The sequence below is a fragment of the Schistocerca americana genome, chromosome 3 (genome assembly GCF_021461395.2).
Source record: "Schistocerca americana isolate TAMUIC-IGC-003095 chromosome 3, iqSchAmer2.1, whole genome shotgun sequence".
NCBI lineage: Eukaryota > Metazoa > Arthropoda > Insecta > Orthoptera > Acrididae > Schistocerca > Schistocerca americana.
Genome location: NC_060121.1, coordinates 688,278,878 through 688,291,629, shown reverse-complemented (window position 1 = coordinate 688,291,629; position 12,752 = coordinate 688,278,878). Strand labels below are relative to the sequence as shown.

The window sequence follows — 12,752 nt, the reverse complement described above, 5'->3', positions numbered from 1 at the left end:
GCCAGCGCCAAACGAAGCTTTCTCCTGCAACATGAGGTAGTAGAAAAGACAGTACAGGCAGTTACAGTAGCGTTTCTTATTGGGAAAATTAGGAAGACTTCACATCATACGGGTACTGGAAGAAGGACGAGGATCTAGCTACTGCAATGTGGTGTGTTTACTAAGTACATACAGGTACTTCAGTCTGAAGGAGATTTGCTTCTCTCAGCGTGCATTTATGTCTATCGTCCAAACATTCTCTCTCTCCTCATTATTTTGTACCATCCAACAGAGAAAAACTATGAACTATGAAAGACTTCACTAAAGTCACCTGGCAGAGAACTCTATAGGATATTACTGTGCCCCTCCCTTCAAATATATCGAAAACAAATACTGTCTGCACTCTGACATCGAGCATATATGGCGATCCTATTAAATATGCAGGTATTGATCCACTGAAGCAGGTGGCCAGTGATCAAAGTAATTGCACTGACCAGCGTAAAGTTTCATCACCTATACTGTAGGAGGACCATATTTCACATACCGTCGATCACGAGAGAGGGTTCCTATGTTGTTCTTTATAAGCAATTTGATACATCGTTTTTCTACCATAACACATCCAAGCTGTGTATGACAACAGTTTGTACAATGCCACACTTTTTATTTTTCCATCATGACTTCAAGGTCTGTGTCAAATGTTACACCAATATTAACACATTTCGATCCATTGCCTCTCATAGAAAGCTAAATATCGCATGTTGAAAACTGTTCTGCTCCCACAGCACACAGGATGGTTGAAGTAAAAGACAGAGGCGATGTTTCCTATTGACAAAAATGTGGCGGACATCGCAACATCTGAAAATTACGAGGGCAGTTCAATAAGTAATGCAACACATTTTTTTTCTCGGCCAATTTTGGTTGAAAAAACCGGAAATTTCTTGTGGAATATTTTCAAACATTCCCGCTTCGTCTCGTATAGTTTCATTGACTTCCGACAGGTGGCAGCGCTGTACAGAGCTGTTAAAATGGCGTCTGTAACGGATGTGCGTTGCAAGCAATGGGCAGTGATCGAGTTTCTTTTGGCGGAAAACCAGGGCATCTCAGATATTCATAGGCGCTTGCAGAATGTCTACGGTGATCTGGCAGTGGACAAAAGCACGGTGAGTCGTTGGGCAAAGCGGGTGTCATCATCGCTGCAAGGTCAAGCAAGACTGTCTGATCTCCCGCGTGCGGGCCGGCCGTGCACAGCTGTGACTCCTGCAATGGCGGAGCGTGCGAACACACTCGTTCGAGATGATCGACGGATCACCATCAAACAACTAAGTGCTCAACTTGACATCTCTGTTGGTAGTGCTGTCACAATTGTTCACCAGTTGGGATATTCAAAGGTTTGTTCCCGCTGGGTCCCTCGTTGTCTAACCGAACACCATAAAGAGCAAAGGAGAACCATCTGTGCGGAATTGCTTGCTCGTCATGTGGCTGAGGGTGACAATTTCTTGTCAAAGATTGTTACAGGCGATGAAACATGGGTTCATCACTTTGAACCTGAAACAAAACGGCAATCAATGGAGTGGCGCCACACCCACTCCCCTACCAAGAAAAAGTTTAAACCCATACCTTCAGCCGGTAAAGTCATGGTTACAGTCTTCTGGGACGCTGAAGGGGTTATTCTGTTCGATGTCCTTCCCCATGGTCAAACGATCAACTCTGAAGTGTATTGTGCTACTCTTCAGAAATTGAAGAAACGACTTCAGCGTGTTTGTAGGCACAAAAATCTGAACGAACTTCTCCTTCTTCATGACAACGCAAGACCTCACACAAGTCTTCGCACCCAAGAGGAGCTCACAAAACTTCAGTGGACTGTTCTTCCTCATGCACCCTACAGCCCCGATCTCGCACCGTCGGATTTCCATATGTTTGGCCCAATGAAGGACGCAATCCGTGGGAGGCACTACGCGGATGATGAAGAAGTTATTGATGCAGTACGACGTTGGCTCCGACATCGACCAGTGGAATGGTACCGTGCAGGCATACAGGCCCTCATTTCAAGGTGGCGTAAGGCCGTAGCATTGAATGGAGATTACGTTGAAAAATAGTGTTGTGTAGCTAAAAGATTGGGGAATAACCTGGTGTATTTCAATGCTGAATAAAACAACCCCTGTTTCAGAAAAAAAAATGTGTTGCATTACTTATTGAACTGCCCTCGTAGAACAGTTTGCGGCATTGTGAAGCGTTTCCAAGCTGCTGTCCAAAGGTGACAATCTTTACATTTAATCTCATCTTCCACAGTGACAGGGTAGCTGATGTCTCGGTTTTCCGTTTCCCGAAGAGACCCTGAGCATTGATTCCTCATATTGCTGGTCCATATTGCTCCCAGGTATACAATCGCTATTTCTGTGCCCTAGGTGGTAGTCATCCTGGCCTCCAGGTCTTAGGCCCTGCGTCTTTCATTTTTATGACTTACAGTGCATAACTACATGTGGAACAAAAGAGTATTCTGCTGGACTTCGCATAGAGCACGGATAGTATGCACCAATCAATCTCACCAGTGGACATGTCACGAACCCTGTTCTATGACTTACATGGAAAAACACAAACACTGTTTCTCAGTGTAGGAAGTAGCCATCAGCAGAGAGGAGGTGCAAAAATTACGTTCCTTAGCCGAAACAGTTTATAAATTCGGTAAGATTTTATTACGATTTGCCATCTCCCCCTATGTGGATGGCGTCACTAAGTATTCTCACATTCGTGGGATAAAGTCGGAGATTCAAAGCTCTAGCGCTCAGATCTCTGTTTCGAAACGATCTACCCTTTCATTGAAGCTGTAGGCTAAGGAGCCTGAGCAAAACTCTACATTGTCTCTCTCTATGTTTCTCGTAACTCTTCCTCTGTCTTTAACCAATCCTCCCCGCAACACTGTCTCTGATTTAATTTGAAAGTGACTAAAAGTAAGAGGGCACTACACCCACTGCAGTCGACGTCTCGTGAAGGAGTTCCACGTTATCAATGTACTTCGATATTTTGTTTTCGAAAAGAATGTAACATAGTTTCAAACTTGCACTGATCGGTGCAAGTGATACACAGATCGGTTTTCTCGTACCAATACTGTATCTGCCGTTCTGCAAAGGCTGTTCCGTACCAATCTGACTCATATCACCCGCCCAACTACACACGATCTCTCTAGATGCTTGCATACTGCAGAGTTTATCACTCCTTATTGGTGCATAGTAGATATGAACCTCATACATTTGAGAGTGTTGTGGTAGTATAACAGACAATTACGGAATACAACAAGAAACGTTTGAGTTACGCACGATAGAGCTCCATAGAAGAGTCTGAAACATTTTACGTTAATCACTTGTGCTATCTGTTGTGCAGAATTGTTGTAGTGTCTTTTGTTTCCTTTACTGCTTGCTCAATATACAGATTGAATAGCATTGGGGATAGGTTACAACCCTGTCTCACTCCCTTCCCAACCACTGCTTTCCTTTAATGTCCCTCGACTCTTATAACTGCCATCTGCTTTCTATACAAATAGTAAATAGCCTTTCGTTCCCTGTATTTTACCCCTGCCACCTTTAGAATTTGAAAGAGAGTATTCCAGTCAACATTGTCAAAAGCTTTCTCTAAGTCTACAAATGCTAGAAACGTAGGTTTGCCTTTCCTTAATCTTTCTTCTAAGATAAGTCGTAAGGTCAGTATTGTCTCACGTGTTCCAATATTTCTACGGAATCTAAACTGATCTTCCCCGAGGTCGACTTCTATCAGTTTTTCCATTCGTCTGTAAAGAATTCGCATTAGTATTTTGCAGCTGTGACTTATTAAACTGATAGTTCGGTAATTTTCACATCTGTCAACAACTGCTTTCTTTGGGATTGGAATTATTATATTCTTCTTGAAATCTGAGGGAATTGCGCCTGTCTCATACATCTTGCTCACCAGATGGTAGAGTTTTGTCAGGACTGGTTCTCCCAATGCTGTCAGTAGTTCTAATGGAATATTGTCTACTCCTGGGGCCTTGTTTCGACACAGGTCTTTCAGTGTTCTGTCAAACTCTTCACGCAGTATCATATCTCTCATTTCATCTTAATCTACACCCTCTTCCATTTCCATAATATTGTCCTCAAGAACATCGCCCCTGTATAGACCCTCTATATACTCCTTCCACCTTTCTGCTTTCCCTTCTTTGCTTAGAACTGGGTTTCCATCTGAGCCCTTGATATTCGTGCTAGTGGTTCTCTTTTCTCCAAAGGTCTCTTTAACTTTCCTGTTGGCAGTATCTATCTTACCCCTAGTGAGATAAGCCTCTTCATCCTTACACTTGTCCTCAAGCCATCCCTGCTTACCCATTTTGCACTTCCGGTCGATCTCATTTTTGAGACGTTTGTATTCCTTTTTGCCTGCTTCATTTACTGCATTTTTATATTTTATCCTTTCATCAATTAAATTCAATATTTCCTCTGTTACCCAAGGATTTCTACTAGCACTCGTCTTTTTACCTACTTCATCCTCTGCTGCCTTCACTACTTCATCCCTCAGAGCTATCCATTCTTCTTCTACTGTATTTCTTTCCCCCATTCCTGTTAATTGTTCCCTTATGCTCTCCCTGAAACTCTGTACAACCTCTGGTTCTTTCAGTTTATCCAGGTCCCATCTCCTTAAATTCCCACCTTTTTGTAGTTTCTTCAGTTTTAATCTACAGTTCATAACCAATAGATTGTTGCCAGAGTCTACATCTGCCCCTGGAAATGTCTTACAATTTAAAACCTGGTTCCTAAATCTCTGACTTACCATTACATAATCTATCTGAAACCTTCTAGTATCTCCAGGGTTCTTCCATGTATACAGCCTTCTTTCATGATTCTTGAACCAAGGGTTAGCTATGATTAAGTTATGCTCTGTGCAAAATTCTACCAGGTGGCTTCCTCTTTCATTTCTTAGCCCCCAATCCATATTCACCTACTATGTTTCCTTCTTTTCCGTTTCCTACTACCGAATTCCAGTCACCCATGACTATTAAATTTTCGTCTCCCTTCACTATCTGAATAATTTCTTTTATCTCATCATAAATTTCTTCAATTTCTTCGTCATCTGCAGAGCTAGTTGGCATTTATACTTGTACTACTGTAGTTGGTGTGGGCTTCGTGTCTATCTTGGCCACAATAATGCGTTCACTATGCTGTTTGTAGTAGCTTACCCGCACTCTTACTTTTTAATTCCTTATTAAACCTGTTCCTGCATTACCCCTATTTGATTTTGTATTTATAACCCTTCTGAAAGTATTTGTATGGAGTGTAGCCATGTATGGAAGTGAAACATGGACGATAAATAGTTTGGACAAGAAGAGAATAGAAGCTTTCGAAATGTGGTGCTACAGAAGAATGCTGAAGATTAGATGGGTAGATCACATAACTAATGAGGAAGTATTGAATAGAATTGGGGAGAAGAGAAGTTTGTGGCACAACTTGACTAGAAGAAGGGATCGGTTGGTAGGACATGTTCTGAGGCATCAAGGGATCACCAATTTAATATTGGAGAGCAGCGTGGAGGGTAAAAATCATAGAGGGAGACCAAGAGATGAATACACTAAGCAGATTCAGAAGGATGTAGGTTGCAGTAGGTACTGGGAGATGAAAAAGCTTGCACAGGATAGAGTAGCATGGAGAGCTGCATCAAACCAGTCTCAGGACTGAAGACCACAACAACAACAACAACAACCCTGTATTCACCTGACCAAAAGTCTTGTTCCTCCTGCCACTGAACTTCACTAATTCCCACTATATGTAACTTTTCTAACTTCTCATGCCCGATTAAGGGGTCTGACTTTCCACGCTCCGATCTGTACAATGCAAGTTTTTTTCCTCCTGATAATGACGTCCTCTTGAGTAGTCCCCGCCCGGAGATCCGAATGGGGTACTATTTTACCTCTGGAATGTTTTACCCAAGAGGACACCATCATCATTTAACCATACAGTAAAGCTGCATGCCCTCGGGAAAAATTACAGCTGTAGTTTCCCCTTGCTTTCAGTCGTTTGCAGTACCAGCACAGCAAGGCCATTTTGGTTAGTGTTACAAGGCCAGAGCAGTCAATCATCCAGACTGTTGCCCCTGCAACTACTGAAAAGGCTGCTGCCCCTCTTCAGGAACCACACGTTTGTCTGGCCTCTCAACAGATACCCATCCATTGTGGTTGCACCTACGGTATGGCCATCTGTATCGCTGAGGCACGGAAGTCTCCCCACCAACAGCAAGGTCCATGGTTCATGGGAGAGGTGAATGAGATTACGAGCACAAATTGTGTAGTCTAAGAAATATGTCTGAAAGTGGAGGACAGGTGCCAGGCATCTGCCCACATTCTTAACTGCATGATGTATCATAGTGACAAACATTCTGCAAGCCCCAGCACATCATGCAGATGAAGGTTGTTAGGTACACTGGACCAGGACGCCCAGGTCTTTTGGAAGGGGTAGTCAATGAGATCGCACTCTGCTACCCACACTCAGGCCACTGCGGAGCTTGTAGTCGGTGCAAACCAGTGCAGTGAACAGTGGCGGTTGACTCACACTCGTTCAGTAGAAGAGATGTGTTTCACACTTGTGAAGATGAACAAGTGCTCGCAGCTCTTGAGGTAAGTACTTTAGAGCCCATGTTTACTGGACTTTTTTTGTATTGGCCCATCCTACCTCCTCCCAAAATATGGAAAACATGGAAAACAAAGTGATTACAGTAGAAGATATTGTTTCACAGCACTGAGGATGAACAAGTGCTGATATCTCTTAAGACATGCATATCTACTGGACTTTTTTGGCGTAAGGAACATGCACCCTAATATTTAAAAGATAATTCTGAAATTTACTGTGCAAGAGTTGATTTTGCTACATGGGGACAAACTCCAGAAACCAGTCCCTGAGAAGATAAGGAGCAAAAAACATCATATGGATATATTGTCGGAACTGCTTCCCAAGGGAGGTACAACCACTTGAAGGCACAGGTAAAACGTCTTTGACACTGTAAGTTTCAGTCCTTGATAGCACACTTGAGAACACATATGCACATAGGAAAACTGTCTACATTAGTGATCTCAGCTCCACACTCAAGATGGTATGCATAGTGTCTATATTACGTGGTTATAAAGGAAGTAAGTCCATAGGTAATAAGGCCTGAGAGAGGTGGGGTGAGGAGGGGAACAAGCTCCGCCTCCATGTACTGCAAGCACACAGTGTAGGCAACACAAACGTGTTTCTTAAACTTCCACAAAAGCAGCTATATGTAGAACACAGTTAATCGTCAGTTAAATACGTCGTCCTATCAAAATTGTAATCACTGTTTGTACTGACTTATTAAATAGACATTAATAGTGATTATTGGTTTCTTTCATCATCGCAGCGCTTGACTACATGCATCATCATTTTACGACAAGTGCTCCTTATAACCGGATTCTTTTTCTGAACTGGAGTCAACCATCTCCCGCGATGGGCCAGCAACTGGATCATGACTTACTTTCGAAACAGTGAAAACAAAGCTACTACACACTGACAGCAACAGCACAGCTAAGCGACCGTCGTAGCAGGCAACAAAGCAGACGACATATGCAGTCCATGCCGCACAGTTGGCGACATGTACAAATCGCCACGTCACGCCACGAAATCTCCCGACTGCTGCTGATAGTTTCCGACTCAGGGCTAGTGGGCCCACATGCCAAGTTATAGTTCCCATACAGTAGTGACAGTTTGTTGTGGAAAATACTACTGCCAACCTGAGTATGGTAGTAAAACACTAGTACAGGCAGAAAATTCCCACTTGCCTGGCAGGACCGTTGCTAAGAATTTTTTGGCCCTAGGTGAGAACTGAGAAGTAACACCCCATCTTTTTTACTACTATCGGTTTCCCCGATATCCCCCCCTCCCTTCGACCACCTCCCACAGCCAACGATATGATAGTGCAAATTTCCTTTTATAGTTTTAATCATTAAAGTAAAGTGACCATATATTCTTATTTTCTAGGGGCAGTCCTCAATTTTCGTTCATTGTCCTCAATTCTTTTAAAACTGATTGAGGACAGCAAATGTAATTAGTTTCCTATGTTCTGACTTCATTTTTGATATTTCCCAAAATAACTGTCATTGGAAGAACGTGCTGAACATCTTAAATTAGAACTCATTTGAATATACCAGTCCAACCAAATATGGCATCAATTACTTATTTTATTCAACTGCAAGAAAATTGACTAATGAATGTGTGCAACTATTTTCTGGGGCAAATCAATTTTTCCTTGAATGTAGAAATTTTGCTATACTGATGGGAGACATGCCAAAGCATCAAACTAGGCCGTATGGATAATCATGGGGTTATTTAGTTCTGTTTTAATTGAAACGTTTTTAGAATGAGGAATAAATATCATCTTTTTCATCATCCAGTTTCGTCAAAGTAAGTAAAAACTTATTAAGAAAATGTTCCTTATGCTTTTGAAAACAGTTTGAGTTTGGTGTTTTACGTTTTCCTCTTGTTTATTTTTTCTCCACGTTTACTCAATTTTTTCCCTGTTTGATTCGAATTTAATTTTTCCGCCCTTTCCACTCCTAAAAATTTTGCTGTCCCATCTTGCCTAATGGTAGAAATGGCCCTGTAGCCTTTTGTGTTCTCACGTATGCTCTGTCATTCAAACCTACACTGTCAAAGATCTCTTCTATACACCTGTAAGTGGATGTACCTCCCATGGAATGCATTTCCAATCATATCTCCATATGGCCTCTTTTGCTGCTTATTGCCGGCCGGGGTGGCCAAGCGGTTAAAGGCGCTACAGTCTGGAACCACGCGACCGCTACGGTCGCAGGTTCGAATCCTGCCTTGGGCATGGATGTGTGTGATGTCCTTAGGTTAGTTAGGTTTAAGTAGTTCTAAGTTCTAGGGGACTGATGACCTTAGAAGTTAAGTCCCATAGTGCTCAGAGCCATTGCTCCTTATCCTCTCAGGGATCGTTTTCTACAGTTTGTCCCCAATTAGAGAAAGACGCTTCTTCAGTTATGCACTGCGTCGTTTTGTGTCGTGTCCCTCACCTTAAATCGCAACGGTCCCACAGGCGGCTTGGCGAATGGAATGTTGTAGAAGGCCAGCAAGTGGCGGCCACTGCTCGACACCTTGGCGGTCCCCCTGACAGCACCCTGACGTGTCCGCACCACCGGCGCTCCGCCGCCGGTACACGACCTCAGCAGCAGCAGCAGCTGTAGGAATAGCAGTGATGTCACTGCAACCCTAGGTGCACGCCGCGCTGTAGCCATCATCAGTTTCGCTGGCAGCCGAGAACTGCCAAGCTTTTCACGCCTCCGGCGACGTTGCGTTACGTCCTTGAGATGGCATTGGATCTTGGACTACGCAAGGTACCGACAGATGGCTCTTCGGTCGGGTATCGTGTCTACACGGCTATAGCCATTCTAGCAGGTTGTTATACAGTCGACACTCGCTACTTCGAACCCCAGTAAATCGAGTTTCCCTATAAATTGAAATGGTTTTAAAATCTTCGATAGATAGAAGAAATCGGATGTGTGCGTTGTACAAGGGTTAAATAAAAATGACTGTCGTGACATGCCGCCCAGAAACGCACATTATAATTCGTAGTTAGCAGTTACCTTACTCGCCATTTAATTCTTTGCTACACTCCTTTGTTTTCTCAACAATACATAATATTACAATGCATAACTCAGTTGCAAAACTGGCTTCAAAGAACTGCAAGTGTTTCATTCAAGCAAAAACAAGCTCTTTATTGAGGCCGAAGCAGAAAGATCGTTCAGTCTGGAACCGCGCGACCGCTACGGTCGCAGGTTCGAATCCTGCCTCGGGCATGGATGTGTGTGATTTACTTAGGTTTAAGTAGTTCTAAGTTCTAGGAGACTGATAACCTCGGATGTTAAGTCCGATAGTGCTCAGAGCCATTTGAACCAGAAAGATCGGATTGCAGACCTAGCAAAGTGAGTTCATGTTGTCTTGAAATACACTTACTGAAATAATCAATGCAGAAGGTAAACATACCATACATGTCGAACGTTGCGGGCTGTAATGTTTAAAGACAAGGCTAAGTCATTCGTTATCAATCTCGGTCTCTAATTATCGGCGCCTCACTAACCTAAAAAAAAGCTATTACATCCTTATTTAGAAGTTTTGTGAGGAAATGTGAGTGTTTATGTCAGATTTGTTCGGCATGAAAAAATAGACTAGGAAGCCTGTTTTTTCTTAATTCCACCTTAATAAGGCAAACGTTTGATTAATAAAACTCTCAATTGTTCAAACTTTTTCTGACGTCCCTTGCACTTTGAAATGTCGAGAGTCGCCTGTATCCTCGAGTGGCATAGTAAATTTTGAAGCAGTTGCTGCCTTTTCTTACTTCGTAACTGAGATCTTGTTACATTCATTCTTGCGACTTACTCGAGTTTTGTAGAAAGAAATATTTTCTCCTGTAGTTAAATGCTGCATGCTTATGTTTAACAGGAACTAGCTGTCGGATCCGGTAATATAAGTGTAGTCACCGAAAGTAGCAGCCGGTCCGACAGCAAAAGTAGCCAGTAAACAATGGACCAGTAATCTAAAGGACTGGGGGTTCAAACCTGCACTAGTGCTACGACTTATTTTGGCAAAGATTTGTTAAAGTGAAAAATACCAAGTTGCACCATAGTATGGAGTATACGTTAAAATGAATAAACCAGTTAGTCCTATTTGGTATGGGTTCCATGTGCTTGAGAAATATTAAAATACGGGACGCACGAATATTTTGTTAGGAGTATCCTTTGTAGGTGCATCCTTTAATTGTTCTTGAAGAACGCTGCTTTACAAACCTGGAAACCTGTGTATTTTTCTGAAGGTTGCACTATCTCATCTCAGAATATCCATCTCCATAGCAATATCTAAATTTCATCCGCTAACTGGACACTTCAGTTCTTATATAGGCATTGTCGTTTTCATGCAGTGACATCACGCTTCAAATCAGATGTATCACGGAAACTTCTACGACAAGCGGTACTCTCGCTGCGAGAAGTTCTGTGGACCATTTTAATATGTGATGCACCTGTTGGCGAATTTGCGAAGCTCTTTCAACACTTCGCTACGAAATACGTTTTGAACATTGGCGCTACGAAGTGCTGAAGTACCTTGAGCAAATTGCAATGCTTGCAGAGACATCTATCGGTGTGTACTGAACGACCAGGTAGCTGTCATAAACTTTTCGCTTCCGCTTCGCAATTACGAGAAAATCATGTCTGACACGAAGAGTGCTCATTTAAACAAGGATCTGCTGTGGGATTGTGTATAATGTTAATACTTACACTGTACTTTGTAAAAATAGCCAGGGATGAGATGATCGTTTAGAATAGCACTGGACGGTTTACGGTCTGATGTATGTCGCCGTTACAGACATATTCATCATTTGCAACAGAAAATTGTTCCAATAAGGAAATGAGAGACCGCAATACTAGTTGAAGTAAAACTAGTTACGTAACTAGCAACGTAAGAAAAGAACAGCTTAGGTACAGTCTGGCAGCTAGTAAATGCTGTTGAGTGGTTGATATAAATTTTTCGTGTTTACCTGCAGTTAATAAATAGTCACTAGTGTAATAAATATTTCCTATTGAAATGTCGCATGGAGTTATTGTACTCAGGATGAAAATAAGAAAAATTATGTTTAAAATAATAGATACAATGACAGAGCTAGTGTGATTAACTGTTAAAGAAGATGAATTGTGTGAACGAAATCGGCAAAGTGCATTACAGAAATATTTCATTGGTTCTTTTCTAATTTTTATTGCGAATTAATTTTAAAACATAAGGCATAATAAGCAAATCAGAAAGTCAAGTGACAACAAAACACCTTACACACAATATGGGTTTTGTTGGAAATGTGCGTCTGCCTGGGCTTGTGTATTTTGTGGCCTTGAGTTTCACTGTAAATTTTTTAATTCTCAAAATAAAGTGTGGAAAAAGTAAATGAAGTGTGCGATCTCCTGATAATTGCTAACTCTAAAGGTCTGTGAAATTTCCCAATATTAAAGATTTAAAATAACATATTGCCAATTTCCTTGTAGATAAACATTCAGCAGCTCCAAGAAGGTTATTTGGTTGTTACTATTGTTGCTTTCCGTTGGTGTCATTGGGAGATCTTCACCAATATTCCAGCATCCAGCTCAAGGTGATAGATCAGTCATAAAAGATACTACCATATAGGCTAACTCCTTGCTTGGCAAGGCCACAAGTGTGAAGTAGAATATGTGAAATACACCTATAAAGAGTTACACAAACTGCAACAGAGTGAGTTTCCAAGATTTTCCAATATTCACTGAGACTATTATATTAGTCAGTTGGGTTTCCATGTTGCTTTGCAATTACTTTCAGAATTTAAATGATGCTCATGTGCTTTGCACTGAATAATTTTTTGTATATTTTGCTTATATTTACATATACTTGCTTTTATGAGACACTATCTCAGAATAATCAGTCAACAGTATCCTATGTTTGTTTAGTTCTTGAGTGTACCATTCCCGGGTTCGATTCCCGGTGGAGTCAGGGATTTTCTCTGCCTCGTGATGACTGGGCGTTGTGTGATGTCCTTAGGTTAGTTAGGTTTAAGTAGTTCTAAGTTCTAGGGGACTGATGACCATCGATGTTAAGTCCCATAGTGCTCAGAGCCATTTGAACCATTTGAGTGTACCAGTTGTTCATATGATGCTACTTTTGAGTAATATTAGCATGGCATTCTTTAGTGTCATCTACACATTGTTGTGTATTATATGT

At 41.8% G+C, this 12,752-nt stretch overlaps 1 protein-coding gene across 1 annotated transcript in view; it reads right to left on the bottom strand.

Annotated features, from left to right (window-relative positions):
* LOC124606736 (fatty acyl-CoA hydrolase precursor, medium chain-like) overlaps positions 1 to 9,334 on the bottom strand; it is an 86,868-nt gene extending 77,534 nt beyond the window's left edge. Inside the window, exon 1 of the mRNA XM_047138768.1 lies at positions 9,035 to 9,334. Coding sequence (XP_046994724.1) covers positions 9,035 to 9,259 — 225 coding nt within the window. The 5' untranslated portion in view covers positions 9,260 to 9,334. The remainder of the gene's footprint in view (positions 1 to 9,034) is intronic.
* Positions 9,335 to 12,752: the final 3,418 nt, after the last annotated feature.